The 20,948-nt window shown below is 37.1% G+C and overlaps 2 protein-coding genes across 2 annotated transcripts; one reads left to right on the top strand and one right to left on the bottom strand.

The window, feature by feature from the left end:
• The first annotated feature begins 1,348 nt into the window (after positions 1-1,348).
• On the top strand, positions 1,349-3,817 carry c1ql1 (complement C1q like 1). Its single transcript, XM_055186226.2, has 2 exons — positions 1,349-1,841; positions 3,533-3,817. The coding sequence occupies exons 1-2, from the start codon at positions 1,371-1,373 to the stop codon at positions 3,710-3,712; spliced, it is 651 nt and encodes a 216-aa protein (XP_055042201.1). The 5' UTR covers positions 1,349-1,370; the 3' UTR covers positions 3,713-3,817.
• Positions 3,818-5,026: 1,209 nt separating this feature from the next.
• dsc2l (desmocollin 2 like) lies at positions 5,027-20,734 on the bottom strand. Its single transcript, XM_055186228.2, has 16 exons — positions 20,446-20,734; positions 17,773-17,875; positions 17,043-17,236; positions 16,841-16,951; positions 16,592-16,747; positions 16,338-16,482; positions 16,026-16,180; positions 15,744-15,878; positions 15,428-15,613; positions 13,829-14,076; positions 12,257-12,399; positions 11,565-11,786; positions 10,731-10,967; positions 8,215-8,333; positions 7,816-8,118; positions 5,027-7,263 (listed from the first exon to the last, which is right to left on the bottom strand). The coding sequence occupies exons 1-16, from the start codon at positions 20,485-20,487 to the stop codon at positions 7,048-7,050; spliced, it is 2,715 nt and encodes a 904-aa protein (XP_055042203.2). The 5' UTR covers positions 20,488-20,734; the 3' UTR covers positions 5,027-7,047.
• Between the last annotated feature and the right edge of the window lie 214 nt (positions 20,735-20,948).

The raw sequence follows: 20,948 nt of genomic DNA, 5'->3' as shown, positions 1-20,948 counted from the left end.
AATAGGGAAAACTTAACAAGATAACGAGGGAAGGTCAGGTGAGGGGAGTAAACCAAAAATGAATAACTAACCAGTGGGCGGGGGCAGAGACAAGACACGACAGCACACTACACAAACAAAAGGCCATGTGCTACCACACAAAACATGGGTACCGCCAGGATCCTGCCACATGAACTATGAAATTCTGTGACAGGCTGGCCGGATCATGACAATAAGCTGATTTCCAATTTAATCTTAATGCTGTATTAGAGCACTCTTTTTTACTGAACTTTGTTCTTGTAAGTAAAAAATATATAACTGTATAATATTGTTAACTGTATATATTGTTACATTTCAAGTATTCACAACATATAGTCAGTCTTTTCTTAATGACTAAAATTGCATTTCATGTTTTCTTTTTTTATATTTTAAAGATATATAGGCTAAACCACCTTGCATTGTAAACTACATTCGGACACGGCAGTCGCCCCGAGTGGCAGTTGGAAGTACACAGTACGGTGGAAAAGGTAAAAGTAACCATGCTGATTTTAAATGAGACAAAGTAACCAGCGGGTCGGATAAAGATGATTGGAGGGCCGCATTTTTGCCTGGCTAGGGTCATAATTATACACATCACCTGGTAATGTGTATAATTAGAACTGAAGGAACTGAGACCTCTGGTGGTTACATCTGACTCTGCTGGGCTCTTATCATTATGACATATGAAGCTCCAAATATTGATAGATGGTTTGTAATCCAATTGATGCTATATAGATGTGAATTATTTGATTATAAGATGTGAATGTGTGTTGGATTATGTGTGTGTGTGAATATGTTCACTATAGATCTTGACATTCAAGAGCTGTGACATTTGGAGAATCTTTAATTTCATGTGACATTTTATGAAAAACGTTGCAGGCATGCATATTGTGAATTTGTATGTACAGGCTCATGACATTTGCATCCTTTTCCACTAATTCAGCCTGAGGGCTGTAAAACTTATCAAGCTCAAAAAGCCTAAAAAGACATTTTCAGTTCTACTTTAGATGTTGGCCAGTTCTTCTTTCAGAGCTGTAGATGTTCAAATGTATTATATTTAAACTAAACAAAAACAAACATTCAAAAATAAATGTGAATGGTGAATCAGTGGTCTGAGTTTCTAACAGCATTGTTGCATAACAATGAAACTTTTTTTTTTACATTTAGGGAAGTTATCAAAATAAAACTTTAGTTTTTGCTGATGCTAATGAAAGTTCGGTCAGGTGATGAACCATTTCTCAACTCCATCATGTGACTAACTAACTCCACCAATCACAGCATAGATCCTGCTGATGAAATCATGAAACTTTCTTTAATGTTTCTTCATCACTTCTTCTTACTATTTATTCATCATGGCCAAACAGTGGTTAGCAGCTCTTCTCACAGTTCTGTGTTTGACTAAATCAGGTCTCTGTGGGAACAATGGTGAGAACCAGCCAGGATCCTGCAGGATTGTGTGTGACCCTTCAGCGAATCGTTCAAATGACCGAAGCAGTGGGTTGGTGATTCCTCTTGCCTCTGCAGGAGCAGGTCCTCCTGGCCCAGCTGGACCTCCAGGTAAAGCCGGACCCCCTGGCTTACCTGGAGCTGTGGGGAAAAGTGCCATAACAAATGGAGGTGTAGCTTTCTATGCTTCACTAAAGGATGAGTTCAGCAAGAATGAAGTGCTGAAATTTAATAATGTGATTACTAATCTGGGTGGTGGTTATGACTCCTCGACCGGGACGTTCACATGTAAAACACCAGGCGCTTATCACTTCAGCTATCACATTGTGAAGTCTGGACAGAGCCTGCGAGTGGACTTGATTCTTAATGACCAAACGGTAAGGTCTTTGCATTTATCCCATTGAGACGGACAGAACATCTAAAATTAAAAATAAATTGAAAATGTATAGTTTACAGCACATATATTGCAAACTTTTGGAATTGTATCTAGCCTACATTTGAAAAAAATGTGTATATACTTTATTATTTATTTTAGAAAACCTGTAAATTTGTCTTAAGGACAAAAGTCAAGATGTGTAACCACAAAGTAAAAATACTTTGATACTGTCTTTGCACTTTGAATTAATTCAGGTTTAAAACTGTGGCTCAAGTGCGTCATGACCGAGGGGCAACCTTAAAATCACTCTGATGAAGCCAATACGGAAGTGAAACTGCAATTCAACGACTGGCCACTTGAGGCTGGGTCCAAAAGGGAGTCAATTCCCATAGACCCCCATGTTAAAAATGCCCAACTTTACAGTAGAAAATAAAATGTTTACAGTCTGGTACAAAAAAGTGTTCTTGGTCTGTATAGTTAATTTTGCCCTTCATGGCAACTGTGAGGGGGGTGAATTTTTTTGTAACTCATCTGTTTAAATTATAATAAGCCTTAAACTTCTGCATAATTAAGGGCGTGGCCACTTGAGTGAGGGTGGTAAACGGCAACTGCTGTCACTAGAATTAAGCTAGGCGGGCGTGGTTTCAGCAACCAGCCACCTCAGCTTCACCCACTTCCCGCCTCTTTACCCATTTTCGGTTTTCCGCGAGTGATTTGCGGTGAGGCGTGGCCAAGATGGCGACGGCAGGTAACGTCTACTTTAAGTTTCAAAAACGATCTTCACAAACCAATGGGTGACGTCACGGTCCATATTTTTTTACAGTCTATGGTCATGACTCATGAGCCACAGTTTTAACCTTTTAACCCTGCGTTAATTTAAAGGGCGCGTGGCCCCGCCCCTAACACGATCGCAAGCATTCAAGAGACGGCAGGGTTGGTCGATTTCATGCAGCGCTAGAAAAACTGACAGCCGGATAACATCAAAGTACCGCAAGGGCGATTTGAGAAATCACACCGAGGAGTCTGATTTCAAATCACTCTCGCGGTATTGTGATGTCATCCGCTTGTCGATTTTTGCGGCGCTGCATGAACTTGAAAAAGCCTGGCAGTTTTCAGCGAGTGGCCGTGGTTTCAGCGTCGACAGCGGACACGCCCGCAGCGTTTGAGACCACATAATGCTTACTATTTTGCCAAGATTTTGATTCTGATTTTATTTACTTTGCTTTTTAATTTTTTCATAGTTGGTTGAGTGGTAAATAACACATTTTTCTGTGGTGTGACAAACTCAGAACACATTTTATTTCTGAATTTACAGGGACTTTTAACAATAATGTAAGATTTTTTTATTATTTACATATATATATATATATATATATAACATAATTTTAATAAATAAATATTTTTCTTCCTTTAAATCAAAACAAACCAACTGCAGTTGCATTGAAATTAATTGGAATGCACAACCAAAAAAATGAGATTTCTGAACAATTAAAAAAACGGTGGTTATCTCGTTTTGCAACAAAACTCTTCATATTTCTATATTTATCTAAATTGTACATATTAAGACATTTTTTCAAACAGTACCATGCTATTTTTTCTGGGAGTGCAGTGTCTGGACTGAATTAAACAAATTAATTGGACAGTAAAAAATATTTGAACAAACTGAACATTTCCATTGTTGTTGTGTGTTAGGTTGTGGCCAGCGCATTAGCTGTGGACGCCCTGCACACTGACACCGCAAGCAACAGTGCAGTTCTGCAGTTGAAGACTGGAGACCGGGTCTTTGTTCGTCTGAACAACGGCGAACTGGTCAAGAGAGAAGCAGAAAACCGCTTCAGTACCTTCTCTGGTTTCCTGTTGTACGAAATCTGAGACGATAGATTATTACTTTCTCTTTTAAATTCTTTCAATTTCAATGAGACTTCTTTACATTCAGATTGTGAGTCTGTTTTTGAATAAAGGAATGCATTTTTGGCAGCCTGTCTGAATGAGACTTTCACTGAATGTTGAATGAAATCTTTCTGTTTGTAAAAAGCCAGAACCTTACCTTACAGGGCACTAGCATGTATTTTAAATTTTACACAGAGATAAAACAACAGACGTAGACATGCAAAACTTAACCTCAGTAACAATCTCACTAAAATAAGCAAACAATTCCAAATCATATTCTTTCTAAGAAATACTAGGAGAAAAGCAAACACTGAATTATTTATCTGACTTAACCCCAGAGCAAGCAGAAAGAAATCCACTTAATATTTAACAACCTGGTAAATTCAAAAATAGAAATAAGGTCATCCCACAGCTTTCAAACATAGACGCATGACGCATGTAAAAAAGTTTGCACAATCATTCCTCAAGCTATATCTTTGTAATGTATGTTGGTAGTTGGTTAAAGATACTGATCTGCTGGTTTAAAGTCTTGAGGCGGGATATTTATGCATAACCCTATAGGCTATAGAACCAGTATGGCCTGCATTTTGTGTTTTTTATCTGTGTTGACGCTGTGTCGCGACAATGTATCTCACATTGTTTATGTCACACAAACAGTAAATATAATCACAAGTGTGTCATTTTATGTAGGGGTGTGGTTTAGTGAGGGAAAGAACAAACACTGGTTACTATAGTTTCAAACGATTGAGTATTTTAAAATGAAAACATGCCTTAAAGTCAGACCAATTGGGACCAAAAATCCCAAACTATTCATTTCTCGACAACATTAAAAGCCACACATTAATCTTATATTACCTTTGTGTGCCCTTAAAGGGATAGTTCACACAAAAATGACAATTTTTTTCATCGTTTACTCTCATTTTGTTACACCTTTGTACGTTTGTTTGTGCTGATGAACACAAAGGAAGATATTTTGAGGAGTAAATGAGAGGCCCCATTGACTTCCATAGTATTCTTTATTCCTACTATGGGGCTTCTGATCGGTTTGGTTACAAACATTCCTCAAAATGTCTTCCTTTGTGTTCATCAGAACAAGGGAATGTGTACAGGTTTGTAACAACATGAGAGTGAGAAAATGATGACAGAGTTTTCATTTTTGGGTGAACTATCCCTTTAAGTATGCTTCTCACATAAGTTTGTTTAAATAATCAATTTATATTAATGGGTAAAATGTGTACACTATATCTAATGGCACATCTATATGTTTACTATAAATGTTCACAATAGGACAACAAATCAGGGTCTGTCAACAATTTTATTCAAATATTTACAAAACATATCCTCTTAAGAAATCTGACATTAGAGCATCCCCTACATGAATTAGTTACGCTATTGATGCGGTTTCCCGCAAATACAAAAGAAATAAAAACTTTACAATAAAACAAAATGGAAATATAAAAAATCTGCACTTTTAAGTGTTGTTATTTCATCTATTCTTCCACCTATATCTTTATTTAAAGCAGTGGTTCTCAAACTGGGGGGCGGGAGATGGTGCCAGGGGGACCCAGTTTTATGACATTTTATAAAGTACATTAATGTTGAGTATAACAATTAATAATTAAACCATAGAAAAATAAGGCTACTAACCAACAGCAATACATTGCATGATTGTTTAATGTCATGTAAACAAAGGGGGGAGTGCATGCCAAAAAAAAATGGTTTGAGAACCACTGATTTAAAGCATCAGTGTTTTACATTTTACATACAAAAAAGTGTTTTTGTTAACTAAAATCACTATACAATTACAACTACGCAGTTTTAAGGTTGTCAAACAACAAAACTACAGTAATACCGCACAGGTTAAGGATGAATTCTGAGTCTTTACACTACAAAAAAGCAAAGGTTCCTCAAATGTTAATTTAAGAGCTGTATCTTTCATAAAGAATTTGTAGGGTAAAAGGTAGGAATAGTCCTAAAGCTGCGTACACACAGCCAACGACTAGTATCATGACCTCATTCGTTTTAACGGAAACATGGATCATTTTGACGACATGAGCGACAGTGACCCTTGGTAACAGGAATTTGTCGAAAAGTTGAGCAACTTGAGAAAAGTTCAACTTCGTGCAAATGATGAGCGACTTTTGGGAGCGTCTACCAACGGGATTTCACGTCCTCTGTTTTTCTTCAGTTACTGCAGATGGTCAGTCATTGGTTTATTAATTGTAGGCTGACCAGAATTACAGTATTGCATGGCTCGTTGGAATACTTAATTCTAATTGGCCATCCGCCAGTGTGTACGTGAAAGTAAACAGAAGGTCAGCATTGGTTTAAAATTAGCTAGTTAAATATTTCAAATCAACATTTAATGTTCGTTACCTGACTTATGAGATAAATAGCCGTTATATAAGCGGGATAAGCCCCTTCAATTTAATATAAGAATTCGGGTTCGCACCGGGTCTGGATCACACTGTCAGGGATTACAGTAATTCTGCGATAACAACTGGCTGCCTATACATTATCCGTTACTCAGTAACGCCTCCTATTGATCTTATCAAAACAGATGGGAGATACACAGTGACAAAGTCGCTGGTGGTGTCCACGCAGCTTAAGAATCTTTGACTGAAAGCTTCTTTGGGGAACAAAAAATGGTATGAGATTACTGCAAAAATCCCTTTTTAGCACCTTCATTTTAAATAGTGTATGTCAGTGCTTTTTGAGACGAGAAATGCTCCACACATCCAAAATATTAAGTGTCACATTCATAATTTTCTTGTAAATATAGACTTAGGTAATACTTCACAGAGCTGAGAATTTCAATTGACCAGAAAAATACAAACGTCTTTTCTTCTTTATACTAATATTTAACCTGTCGCTTCTCTGCTCTGTGAGGATAAAGTGTGGTGTGCAAAGCAGATCCACGTGTAGCAAATATAGTTTAAAGGCTTGTTTGGTTGTAACACACTTACACACTCATACAAAAGGTGAAACACGAGCACACAAACTCACTCGCACATGAATAAATCCAGCAAAACTTGCACTCCTTTGAAAACTCATTTTCTTCATCAACAGATCTGACGTGCATCTAAACAAAATAAACATCCTTATAACCAGATAAATGTACTTGGATCGCAAAAATATAAAGGTTCTATATCTTGATATACCTTAATCAAGATTTTTGCTTCTCAAGTAAATGAATCTTGTTATAAGGATAATGGGATATTTCTTAAAAATAACACAATAAAATTGGTGAATATATATTTTGCAGTGTGGTTTCAAGGTCCAAGGAATAAAGTACTCTTCTGTGCCAATCAAATCTATTATTTCCCACCACGAGTTGGCCTGGTGCAGATGTCGGCCAGAGGTCTGAATTTTGGTCCTAGAGTGTTTAAAAAGTCTGATGAATCCTGTTCCTGTTCCAGCATGCTACAACATCCTATAGAGCCTGCGGCAGACCCCACTCCCTCGTTCCCATAAACCTTCATCAGGTCATCTGCATACCGCCCCTCCTCTTCGTCTCCAAGGTAGGCCAGTTTCTGTCACAGAGCAAGAGTCAAAGGTTAGGTCACATGAAGATAACATTAAGCACAGATAACATCACCAGCAAACCCGGAGTTCCTGTTTACACCCGGTATTAATATTACAAGTGCTGAATACAGGTGCAAACATTTGCAGTCTAAATTCAGACCCTACATTGGGATGAACGTGTAAAATTTGTGCGTGTAGTGCAAACGCCTACTTCCAGCTTTTTTCTGTTAACCTTTTGTGCTTTATGCACTAACACACTGAAACCAGAAACTTCCTGAAATCCGATCACAAGCGGTCACATCTGAACACTACACTGCCAGAAAAGCGGTCCATTAAATGGTCCCAAGTTGTCACTGGGGCAGTACACTTTAAAAGGTCCTATATATACTCATACTGTATGTATACATTTGGTACCAATTCATACCTTTGAGGTAATAATATGAACCTTTTGGTGCCAATATGTGTACTTTTTAAAAAAGGGTATCGCCCCAGTGACAGCTAGGGACCATTTTTGACAGCGTAACAGGTGTGTTTTAGGATTTCAAGACAATTTTGCTTACTTTGTCCAATAGCTGCTTATTCATTTTCCATGCATTCAAGGTTCCATGTCTGAAAGTGTTCATGCTTCCTTGCTTCCTTAACATGGTGCTGGAGCCGTAGAGATTGGTATCGAAAATGCCAGATGAGCGGATATTCTCTGTCCCAAACTCCTGGGTGGTGCTGTTGTAGATGCCTCCACCGTGGAAAGATTGCTGACCATAGCGACTCCCAGACAGACCCACATTCTTAATGTCCACAGCCATGTTATTAACTGACCCGTCCATAATATCTGCACTGTGCAGCTTCATCAAAGCTCCATCTTTCTACAGAGAGAAAAACATTTCAGACAAATATGGTCATTTTCTCGATGGTCTTCATGATACTATAGGAAACACTTTCAGAGTAGTATGCTTTCTTACCACTTCTTCACCAGGAGCCTCAGTGTTGGATTTAAGCAGCATTCCACCCGTTCCATCAACGTCATCGTTTATATAAATTTTATCTTTCTTAGTGCTGCATATGAAGATTAGCAACAAACCTGATGAAGACAGAAGAACACTTTACTCAGAGAGATATTTCAATAGGACAGTTGGGCTATGAGTTATCATGTCAATTTAGTTTAGGTACAAAAGTCTGAGACCACAATGAAAATCTAGTCTAACGTAAAATAAAAATAAACCATAAAGAAAATATACGTTTTTTTTAAAGAAAGTTTTGAAAAGTAAGTAAAGGAAAGGATATTATTTTGGTCTCGTTAAGTGTCTGGAGTTGTTAATATGAAATAAAAAATAGTTTTTATTAGGAGTTTAAGTTTATTTTAATAAACCAAAATAATGCTATAAAGTATATATTTTCATATATTTTTAATATGTTTATATTAGTGCTGGGCAAAGATTAATCGCGCTTAATCGCATACAAAACAGAAGTCTTTTTTTTTGCATAATATATGTGTGTGTACTGTGTGTAATCATTAAGTATATTTAACCACACACACATACATATATTCATTTCAGATTTTTTTATTTATATATAATTTAAAAAATATGTATCATATAGAATATATTCAAATATGAATTTATATATATACACATGTAAATGTTTCTTAAATACATACATGAATGTGTGTGTATTAATATATAAATAATAATTACACACAGCACATACTTATATAGACCAGTTCAAGAGATGTAAACAACACTGGTCCAGAAGCACTTCCTGTTTCTGTTTTTTAACACTAGATAAACTTGGGATAAAATAAACCAACAGAACATATAAACCTGAATTAACTGAAGTTAAACAAACATCTTTAAGATGATAACATATGTAAAATAAAAAAATAACTGTCACAAACTGTAACAGGAAGTGTTTCTGGACCAGTGCTGTTTACATCACCTGAACCGGCCTATATCATGCAAAAAATCACTTTTACCCTGTATGCGATAACTCGCGATTAATCTTTGCCCAGCACTAGATTTATTATAAAAATTAAAATGTTTCACACCAAAATGCAAAAAAAATAATAAAACCATAAGTTACAACTAGTTTTGATCCAAATTTCAAGGTTTTTGAGTTTTTTGTGACACTTTTAGAAGATTTTCCAACAACAGCCACTAGGTGTCATTGATTTGTCGTATACTCTTGTCACAAATGCATACATTACTGTCACTGCCATATTATTAGTACAAAAAGGTTTTGATACATGACAAGTACATTCTTGGATCTTCCCAATTATAGTTGTTATGATTTTTGAAGATTTATAATCTGATATTAGCATTAGGATTATAAAATAATTAATATGCATTTTTGTTGGGTCAGTCACATTTAACAAAATGAGTGTCACTACATAATTTCTATCATTAAATGGGTTTGAAATATATAAAGTACATTCTTTCAGCTTTCCAATGATATATAGATTTAAAATATTTTCATTTTTAGAATAGGACATAGTGTCATAAATATGTAATAACAAATGGGTTCTTTTTTGTTAATTACTGTTACTACATCATTCATTTTGCAACACAGGGAATTATAAAAACTACATTCTTTGAGCTTTTCAAAGATATATAGTTTGTCAGGTTCAGAGTAGGATATTATCGGTTTAATAGGGCGGCAGTGGTCGAGTGGTTCATGTAGGTTGTCTACAAATCGGAAGGTTGGTGGTTCAATCCCCGGCTCCACCTGACCAAGTGTCGAGGTGTCCTTGAGCAAGACACCTAACCCCAGCTGCTCCCGACGAGCTGGATGGCGCCTTGCATGGCTGACACCGCCGTCGGTGTATGAATGTGTGCGTGAATGGGTGAATGTGAGGCAATATGTAAAGCGCTTTGGATGGCCATTGGTCTATGAAAGCGCTATATAAATGCAGTCCATTTACCATTTACCAATAGTTACGTAAAGGGGTTACGTAAGGGGTTAATGCCAAAAGTGGTTTTGTGGTTTGCAAGCTGTTAGTACATCTGGCCCTAAGTCTTGTTTTCTAAAAAAAAGTATGAACATCAAGTGAGTTTATGCTTTATTCAAGTTCACTTTTCTTACGCCACTGGCAGATATTTTTCCCTGTTTCAAGCATTAACTAACTTGATTTTCATATATTTCATAAGACTTGCAGATATATCTTGGGTCATTTTGCTTGTCAAGTAAATATCTATTTTTAAGAATGTATCAATATTTATGCTGGAAATCATAAAAAAGTGGGACAATATATATTTTTGCAGTGCAAAAGAGTTAAAAATTTTATGGTAAGGTATGGTTTGTAAATAAATATTTTTTTTTGCACTACCGCATGACTTCCTACCTTATAAAACCATCATCAAGTACACCCAGTAACTGAAAGTCTTGTTAATTGAAAGTTTTCACTTAAATTTGATATAATTTCTCTGTTAAATGTGTATATACTTTACATATATTAAAATGTAATGCAGAATGGGGAACTCACATAACAATAGCAGCAGCAAGCCAGAGAGAACTAATGCGAGGATGCCCCAGCTTCCCAGAGAGGCAGAAGCGCTCCTAGCCCCACATATTCCCAAACCATGTTCCTGCCTCTCGCAGGAACAAACTCGCACATTCACAGTCTGCTCTTTCCCAACTCCCTGCAGATCCTTCACCAACAGCGGTACACTGTACAGGCCGTTGGGCAAGAATTCAGTCGGTTCCAGCACCACAGAGGAACCTGCCAAGAGAAAAATGAATGGTATGATGTTTATCAGTCGTTTATCTTAAAGGAACAGTTCCCCTGATTATTCATTTCCTCGTCGTTATTCTGTTCAAGCTTTGTATGAAATGTTGAAAAATAAACTGGTGGTCACATTCTAGTTATGCGAATCACTTTTAATAATGCTATTAAATTCATATGGGCATTTCCCCGGACAGGGCTTAGCCTAGTCTAAGACTAAAATGCATGTTTGAGCTGCCTTAATTTAAAAAATCTGGCACTGACATATCTTAACATATATCAGTGATGTTGTTGTTTTATCTAAAGGTGCACCCCAGTATTGTTTTTGTAAGGTTTGTTTGTAAAAATGACTTAAATGTCCTAAAGGTCTTGTCCTGGAATTATCTAAACCCTGTCTGGGAAACCGCCCCATAAAGTACAACTTAGAGTAAAAGCTTTTTTATTTAGCTTTAGTGTTCATTATACAAAAGTAATATGGGTTTGCAATGACATTTAAGCAAACAAGACATTTTATGTTCCCTTATTTTTAGCTAATGAATTCCATGGTACATTTTAAGCTTTCCACCAATAAATATCACTATCCTTTAGCCTTACTTGTCGTATCCCTTAGTTTCCATTTGCCATCATTCTCTGCTCCGAGTTCAAAAATGAAAGGAGTTGAGTAAGGTGACTGGTCTTTGTCTTCAGCTTCGACCAGGACCGAGCCCATCTTATCAGCTTGACTACACAAGACCATCTCGGATGTTGGAATAAGAGGCATGTTATCATTCACATCTTCGATCTGCATTATAACCGTTCCCGTTCCTGTCTTCTTACCTGAGAGAGGGAAGAATTGCAGTGAGTTTTATTTGACTTTTGATACACTTTCAGACGGTTGAATGCCATGGTTGTTTGTCATTAACGACTTTAAAGACATATATCAAATATCTGATGACAACTTTTTTTGGTCTTGTAAAAACTCGGAAATGTTTTCCATCTCTTCCTGGAATGCCATTAAACAACATTCTGTCCTGAGAACATGTATGATCAAGTAGGGCATGTCGATTATCATCAGATGACGTGTTGCATCACTGAAACAAAACCCTGATTAACTTCTCAGAGATCTCAAGCAAATTCTAAGCACTGCAACCACACCCTGCTAACAGGACCAAATGGGCTTTCAACACCCAGGGAGAAAACATACGCATTCATAGTATGAAACAAGGGTGTGTTCGAAACATCTTAGCACTGAATAATGTGCTGCACGTCTACATATCATTAGGTTTAACTGTAACTGCATGACTCACTTTCATCCACTGCTCTCAGGGTTATGTTGTAGAGGTCTTTGAAGACCAATGGTGATTCACGGTCAATAGTATTGGCCACTTTCAGTTCTCCAGTGTTCTCCACCACAGTAATCCAGCTTCCTGGGTCAGTGATCTTAGAATACCTAACAAATACAGGAGATGCGAGAAAGGAGTTATGACTTTTATTGAATTGTAATATTATTAATACAATTTATAATGTACTTTGAAGCCAGATAATATAGAGAAATATTTGTGGTGGTCACACAGAAACTCTTCCTATTCTCTAATTCTCTGGATCCGAAGAACACTTTTTACAGCACTAACCCCGGCTTAAATCAATGTGGTTAGCTGGATTCCCAAATTTGGTTAAGCTGGTCTAGTCTGATGGATTTGAGAGCTTTTGTACACTAGAGCAGCTGACTGATCTAGAGCAGCAAACAAACCTTTGGGCGTAGTCCAAACTTAACCATGCCCAAGCACGTTTGACCCCCAAAGCCTGGTTGGTTTGACTAGTGTGAGCGTTGCGTACATGCGCAATCGCACCCTGGCGTGCTTGCGGAGGTGGACTTAGGCATGGTAGCTGCGTTTCCATTAAAGATTTGCGCAAAACGTTATTTTGTAAATGTCAACAAAAAACTATTGCGAAATGACGGCGTTTACATTAACCAATGTTATGCGACTTAAGAGTAATTTTCAAAAACCATGGCGATTAGTTTGTTCGACCTCATGCGATGCCACGCGACTCAAAAGCATACAAAGCATTCGACTCCCTAATTGTTCTGGCGGTATTTTGATGTCATGTGCTTGTCCGTTCTTGTGAAGAAGTCGAACACATCACTTCTGTCATGTCCTCCAACCAAACATACCGCGCCATTTTAAAAGAATGATCATGTGACTTTTACGCACAGTAGGTGCTTAAAATACCGTTTCTTTTGCAGTTTTGCGAAATTGCGCAATGGAAGTGCAGCTAGTGTTAGTGCAAATCGCACCAGAGCGTATATCAAAAGGTAAGACGTCAGTCATTTAACTCCACATCTGTCCGTTTAAAAATCTTCTATTGCATGCTGTATGGTAACGTTTAAATGTCTGAGCATCATAACCGTTACTTATTCATTTACTTATTCATATAGCTGACGCTTTTTTCCAAAGCGACTTACAACTGCTATAAATGTCAGAGGTAACACGCCTCTGGAGCAACTAGGGGTTAAGTGCCTTTCTCAGGGACACAATGGTGTGTCACAGTGGATTCGAACCCAGGTCTCTCACACCAAAGGCGTGTGTCTTATCCACTGCGCCATCACCACCATCACCATCCACTGCACCATAACCGATAGATTGACTTTTCGCTGTGGTATTCGCTATGTATCACCGCATCCCAAACGACTTGAAATAAAAAGTCACAAACATAACATTGTGATGGGCTCCATTGTTCTGAGAGAGTGAGTTCATGTTTTTTGTAAACACAATCGTATCCTAATGACGAAAGCAGGCTCAGGCTCGATTTAGACTGGTTTACGCTCCTGTTCTGAAGAAGTCCAACTCTAAAAGCTTTAACATTGACACAGAACATACTTGATTCCCTTGCTGCTTTTGGTCTCTGGGTCCAGAGCCGTGTAAGTTCCAATGACGGTTCCATTTGGAAGGTTCTCCTTGACTTTGAGACGTAGAATGGAAGGATTGAACTCCGGACCCTCATCTTCATTTCCCACAGAGAGCTCCACCGGCACAGAGTTCCACCTGGCTGCAGTCCCAACCAATGGAGCTTCATTACGGACAGTTACTTGCAACTTCACCAAAGGAGTTTGTTCATAATCCAGTGGCTTAGAAGAGAGAAGAGGGCAAGTAAGAACAATACAGACATAAAGGGAGCCAACCCTACCTCAAGGCTTTTTGTGGTATAGTCACGAAATATTTGATTTATTTATTCGTGTTTATGGACACGATTTTCCTCTTTTTTCGTGTCATTGAGCACAGATTTCTATATATTGTTTTTCGTGTCCCCAAGCACAACTTTATTTTTTGTGTAATTTTATGTATTGGTTTATTTCTTTTTTGCTTCTATTTTTAAACCATTATCGTCTGGGATTAGATTTGGGGTTTGGGTTAGAATGTCATTTTCTGTATTGTTTTTATTTAATTTTTTTTCTCCCCATTGTTAAACGATTGTGGGTTGGGGTTATGCTGCGTTCAGATCAGGCGCGGTAAAGCCGTCAAGCACGAGTAATTTCAATGTTAAGTCAATGTAAAGACACGTTTATAGACCTAGGGAAATGGGCGAGTTGAAAAATTTGAACTTTGGCGGAAAAAAGTGCCGTGTTCACCAATCAGGAGCTTGCTCTAGTAGTGACGTTATTTAATGGAAGTGAGCGGAGTCGCATAAGCTTATTGAAGGCCCTTCCATGACACAAATTTCCGCGTGAATTTATCGATGACTAGAATTTGTATCGGCTTTCATGCGCTAATGAAGCGAGTAAACTCGAAATGTTTAAGCGGCAAACTAGACGCCTTAAACGCGGGTGGTGTGAACCCACGGTTAGAGTTGAGATTTGGATTAGGACATCTGAAATGTAACAGAAAGTCATTCTAACTCCAACCGCAAGCGGCAATGGTAAAAAATAGAAAAAAAAGAGAAACCAATCCATAAAAGGACACGAAAAATAAAGTCGTGCTCAGGGACACGAAAAACAGTTTATAGAAATTTGTGCTGAGTGACACGAAAAAGACATTTGTGCTTAGCGACACGAAAAAAACATAGAAAAATCGTGTCCATGCACACGAACAAATAAATAAACTATTTTGTGACTATACCATTGTAAGTGTTACAAAGTTTTTGTGTTAAAGTGTTTGCTGTAAAGCAAATATAATTGACTCTATGAATTCTTTTCCTTAAAGAGAAGATGATGTGTTTTCCTGGCGATAGTACTTCGGTTATAAAACAGGGTGCGGCTGGTTACACTTAGTGCGAGATCCCAACATGTATATCACACTGACAAGCCTTTTCACACACAGCTCTAAAATGGTGAGCTAACCCTGCTATGCTGCTATAAATAATGTCAACACAACTGTGTCAGGAGTTAACAAGAGCTCTCAAGACCGCACGAACACAGCCAACTGGCGAAAAACAAAATCAGTCAAAAAGACATTTCTGTAAAGCCTTCCATATTCTCATACCTTTATAACATAGAGAAGCCCATCGTTGGTTTTAGGGTCTGTCTCCATCCTGAAGTTGCCACTCTCGTTTCCTTTGGTGACCTCATACAGGGCCCTCCAGTTAGGGGTGTTTATTAGGTCCTTGTCCTCCACTGAGATTCTGAGAACTTGCACATTTTGTTGGTTCTCCATCACCGTACCCTTATACTGTTACAAAGAAAACAGCAAAGCCTCTTTAAACAGCTGACAAAACACAAGATACATTGAAGGTTGATTCCTAATACAAATAAAATTTTGTTGTGTTTCATATTGTTAATTGTGTGTAAATGGAGCGTACCAACTTCTCTTTAAAAGTGGGTGGGTTATCATTAATATCTGTGAGTGTAACCACAGCAGTCCCACTGTTGAAGAGCCCATTTAAAGCGCCGTTCATATCTCTTATCTCAATGCCAACATAGACTTTTTCCTGAGCCTTGGGAAAGAGGAACAGAAACATGTTTCACAAGCATATCAGCATACAATTCCCACACTATGAAGGTTTGGCAATACAGCAAGACATTACAGGCATAACCCCAAACAACTGTCTGGGTCTATAAAAGTAATGCAAGAAATACTGTACCTCTCTATCTAAGGTGTTGGATTTAGCACTTAATGCTCCTGTCTCACCATTGATGGCGAACAAGTCGGTAGCATTTAATAGACTAAACTTGATCTTGGTGTGTAGGGTTCCAGCTTGATCTTTATCTGTGGCATTTATAATCCCTATAAAAGTACCTGAAAAAAACAACAACTTTTGAGATCCTAAAAGATCACAAGGCTCGTCAGGTTGACTAAGGTCTACATATGGCTTACAACTAGCTTAATACACAGATCTGCCTAAAAAAAAGCCAGAGAGATTTTAACATAAAAGATTGGTTGTTTTTGTCTTTACCTGCAGAGCAGTGTTCTTGCGCGGTGAAAGCACGATTTCCGGAAAACTCAGGGGCGTTGTCATTCTCATCCTCCACATTCACAATAACGGGCAGATATTCATCAGTTTCTTTATTAGTACTTTTGTCAAACACCTGAGCCTTAAACTACAAAAAAGGAGGAAGAGACACATTCAGTTGTGTGATATTTCAAGCCACTAGCTGTCCTGTTTCCTTCTATTATTTTCTATATAAGGCCTGGAATGTAGAGACTCACAGTATATTGTGAGTGCTGTTCACGGTCAACGGCCCTGGTCACACGGATCATGCCGGTTGTCTTGTCCAGCAGGAACAGACCAACAGGTTCTGTCGTAACACCCGGCCCGCTGATCACATAATACACGTTGTAATTTAAAGAAGAGTCGGATGCAATCTGGACAAAGAAAAAACAGCAACATACTGTGCAGTCAGCAAAAAAGCAAGAAAGTAAAAACAGTATTTCAATTTGCTCATATTATAATCTTACCATTTCCACATCCTTAGGGAATGGAGGAGTGTCATTTTCACGAACAGAGAAAGGCAAAGGTCTCCATCTTCTCTTGAAACGCCTCTTAACCGCCACGGACTTCTGGGAGTCCTGCAAACAGAACGTATAGAGGGAAAATCCTTGAGCTGCAAATCCAGTTGAACAAACATTAAAGCTGTGGGTAAAAATAATACGATTTTACCTCATCTCTACATGTCAGGGTAACATCCAAAATCGATTGCAGACCACTGTCATATTGCACCAGTACATAAAACCATTTTGTGGTGATCACCATATCACGAACTGTGATGATGGTTCCATCTGTATTTACAACGAAGTCTGGATCGCTTGAAGTGAAGGCCACTGGTCTGACCCCTTCACAGCCTTTTAAATTTACTGTGAAGAAATTAAATTCAATGTCATAAATAGTATATTTTATATATTTGATATTTACTGTATATTTGACTGTTGCTTTCCTGCAATCATTTCATTACTTTGTTAATTCAATGTCAAGCACTGTTGAGCGGTTATACCACACCGCTGTGTCAGTAAAATTTATTATTACAGCGAGTTTGACAACGCCATGACTTAAGGCTAAAACTAATGATTTTATGTATATTTTTATTATAGTTGGTTAATAGTTGTGTTATGTGCAGAGTGAAATAGGATAAAACCAACTAGTCAAGTAGTAAACGAATAACATCAGATAACCAGACTGTAAAGAAACACTTTTGTTTTCACACGCTGCCATAAATTTCCCACTTTCTTAGACCTTCTTTGTTCCCAGCGGGCAGGCCTGAAAGCTTTAGTACACTAAACACTGCTGTTAACCATTTAGTAACCAAAGTCTTTACTATCACTAAAACAACAGAGGCAACAGATAGACAAGGCAAATTTGTGTCACTTAGATTTTAAGAAAGCATAAAGCATACATTCATCTGTTCCTTTTGAGATAACATAACCGGCAGGCAGTCTCTTAGGCACAAAGGCATGAACAGGCCCCAGCTCACACGACTCACTGAACTGAAACAGCACCTGAGGGAGTGAGAAAGAGCGAACGAGAGAGATTGGAAATGAAAGAGAATATTAATGAACAATGTAAACGAGTATCACATACACCTGGATGATTATGAAAATCTCTTACTAATGGTTTTCTAGCATGCGTAAATGTAATTATGAGACTAAAGGAAGTTCCCATTCTGATAAAAAGAATCTTAAAGGGGACATTTCACAAGACTTTTTAAAGTTGTAAAATAAATCTTTGGTGTCCCCAGAATAGATATGTGAAGTTTTAACTCAAAATGCCATATAGATCATTTATTATTGCATGTTAAAATTGCCACTCTGAAGGTGTGAGCTTCTGACATCACAAGGGGAGCCACATTTCTATGACCTATTGTTTCACTTGCTTACAGAGAATAGTTTACCCAAACTAAATTACTGGGTTGATCTTTTTCATATTTTATAGGTTGATAAAAGCACTGGGGACCCCATTATACCACATATAATTGAAAAATCAGATTTTCGTGATATGTCTCCTTTAATAAGTATCTTAAATTGTAAATGATTAAGTATATGAAGGTAATACATCTAAATATCTCCAAGAGTACTATCTAGTTAGTAATTTTCTATTTATCCTTATGGACAAAAACAGCTCTGTAATAATTGTGCAACATTATATATTTCACGTTTTACTATAAGATGAATGCAATTGATGGTTTGAGTTTTTATAAATAAGTTAAATAATTTTCTTTTAAGCGTTTTACAGTAAAAAAAAATCTAAATGTGTTTGAAACAAGATCAATTTGCCTAAGATATGATAATGCCACTTATTTTCAATGAAAACATTATTTGTTTGGGGATTATTTAAAAATAATCATACCAATGCCTTAATTCAACAAAATTTAGGGGTGGTTTCCAGGACAGGGATTAGATTAGTCCTAGACTAAAATAAATGTAAGAGCTGTCCAAACTGAAAACAACTTGCAACGACATATCTTTAAATACATTAGTGCCTTTTGTTTTGCTTCAAAATGCACACAAGTTAGGCATTTTTTGTAAGGCATGTTTGTTAAAACTAGTTATATTTTTAAACTAAGGCCTAGTCCTGTCTTAAACTAATCCCTGTCCGGGAAACCAGCCCTTAGTGAATAAATAAATATCTTAAAAACAAACACTAAAATACTAATTAAGAAAGGTTATCTGCAAAGTTTGCACTTTTAAAAGTTTGAGTTCATACAACTTAAATCAAAAAGTTAGGTAAACGTTGTTGTGTCAAGTATTATTTTAAAGTTGAATTAACTCAAAATAGTAAGGCAATCTTTTTTAGTGACAGAGACATTTCTCTGTTGGAAGTGATATGAATTACCACCCCAGGCCTTTTTTTATGGTTTTAACATCAAAAGGATATCATAAACAGTTACATGTGCTACAATCATTGCATCAGTTTACAGAAACTAAAGTGCAAAAAAAATAGCTTGAATATGTGGACCCAAAGAATAATAACTAAATAAAATGAGAAAAATATTAGGACAGACGCAAGTCCATCAAGAACACAAAATAACTGAAAGCAAAACCTTTATTCACTAAGAAGGAAGCATTTTAAATAGACCAAAAACATAAAATTTAACAGTCGAGGATATAGTCCTGATTACAAACAAAATATCAATAAGTAACTATGACTTCTTATTGTGTCCTCGGATGTCCTTTACTGATTTTACTGCATGCATGTGTTTGCCATTACAGGTACAGGTACTACTGTATAACAAACTCAATATTGCATTTGGGTTTCAGTGAAATCATTTAAGTTACTAAACTAATTCAACGAAACAAAAGCTACCTTGGAGCAACGATTGAAGTGCTATAGAAATAAACTGTAAACGATTAACACAAATCTACTTTATACAACTGATTGACCTGACTTAAGCATTTGTTCACCCTGCATGAGATGTAGCAGCCTATATTTAACTAGTAAACTGTAGAATAGGATAGTAATTAGCCTACTACACTTTACTAATGTATATTATATAGTAACGTGATAAACTGTAGTATATACTGTACTGTAAGTATACTTAATATTTACTATAATATACTACAGTATCTATGAATTTTACTATAGTATATACTAAAGTACTACAGTATTTTACGTGGAAATGTCTGATAACAGGAAACTTGAAAAGAACTAAACCTAAAAAACCTAAAAAGCAACCAGCTAAAAGTTGAACAAAGTAGAAAAAATATCCATTCATAACACGTAAGTTCCCCTTCATGTGGTTTAAACCAAATAACTTTATTACTACAATAAAATGTGATAACATGATATTAACCACCACTACGACAATAAACTAATAAATAAGTAGCTATAATCACCGAATTATTATTTAATTAATAAAATCCTAACAATACTAACGTTAGCAAAACTAAATAACGTTAGCTTTTTGAGCCCACTATGGTTTCTATTATCTAAACGGAAGGAAATAGGACAATGATAGCTTGGCCTATATTAATTATTTATGACATCAAAAAATATTAACAAACGAGCAAAAATAATTGACCCAAACGAACTTTTTACTTAATAAAAACATAATAAATGACAATAAACTTACCAAAACAATGAGGCTAGCGCAAATGTGAGCGCGTCGATACATCCTGATGTGTGTCTATGTGATCTCCTGTGGATGAATATCAGCACACTGTGTGTATAAAGTCCTGTGGGCGCGGTGAGGTGGTGGCCGTTTCATGCCATTGAGGTTTTAAGCATGGGTGGGGCAGATAATAGCGGTACAGCCTATGAGTTTATATCAATAGAGCTAAAAGCGACAGTTCGCTGAAATGAAGTGAACAGGTTAAACTTTTTTCAGAACTTCAGTCCGTGACGTCCGTTTTGGAGGGGATAGACTCCTCCCCACACTGCCCCTTGAAACTCCCTCTGACTTTGCGTGTGTCTGAGAGAGAGAGAGAGAGAGAGAGAGAGGGAGAGAGACAAAGCCCTTTGCTTGTAAGAGAGAAGAGTCAGGTTATATTTTAACAGAGCAGACTTTCACCAGTCGTACCACGTGACTTGCTAGACATGATTAATGCATGACACTTCTAATCTCCATCTGTTTGG

Source organism: Misgurnus anguillicaudatus, chromosome 18 (genome assembly GCF_027580225.2).
Source record: "Misgurnus anguillicaudatus chromosome 18, ASM2758022v2, whole genome shotgun sequence".
In the NCBI taxonomy this organism is placed as follows: Eukaryota; Metazoa; Chordata; class Actinopteri; order Cypriniformes; family Cobitidae; genus Misgurnus; species Misgurnus anguillicaudatus.
The sequence above is the reverse complement of the archived record's forward strand: the minus strand, read 5'-3'. Positions and strand labels throughout refer to the sequence as shown.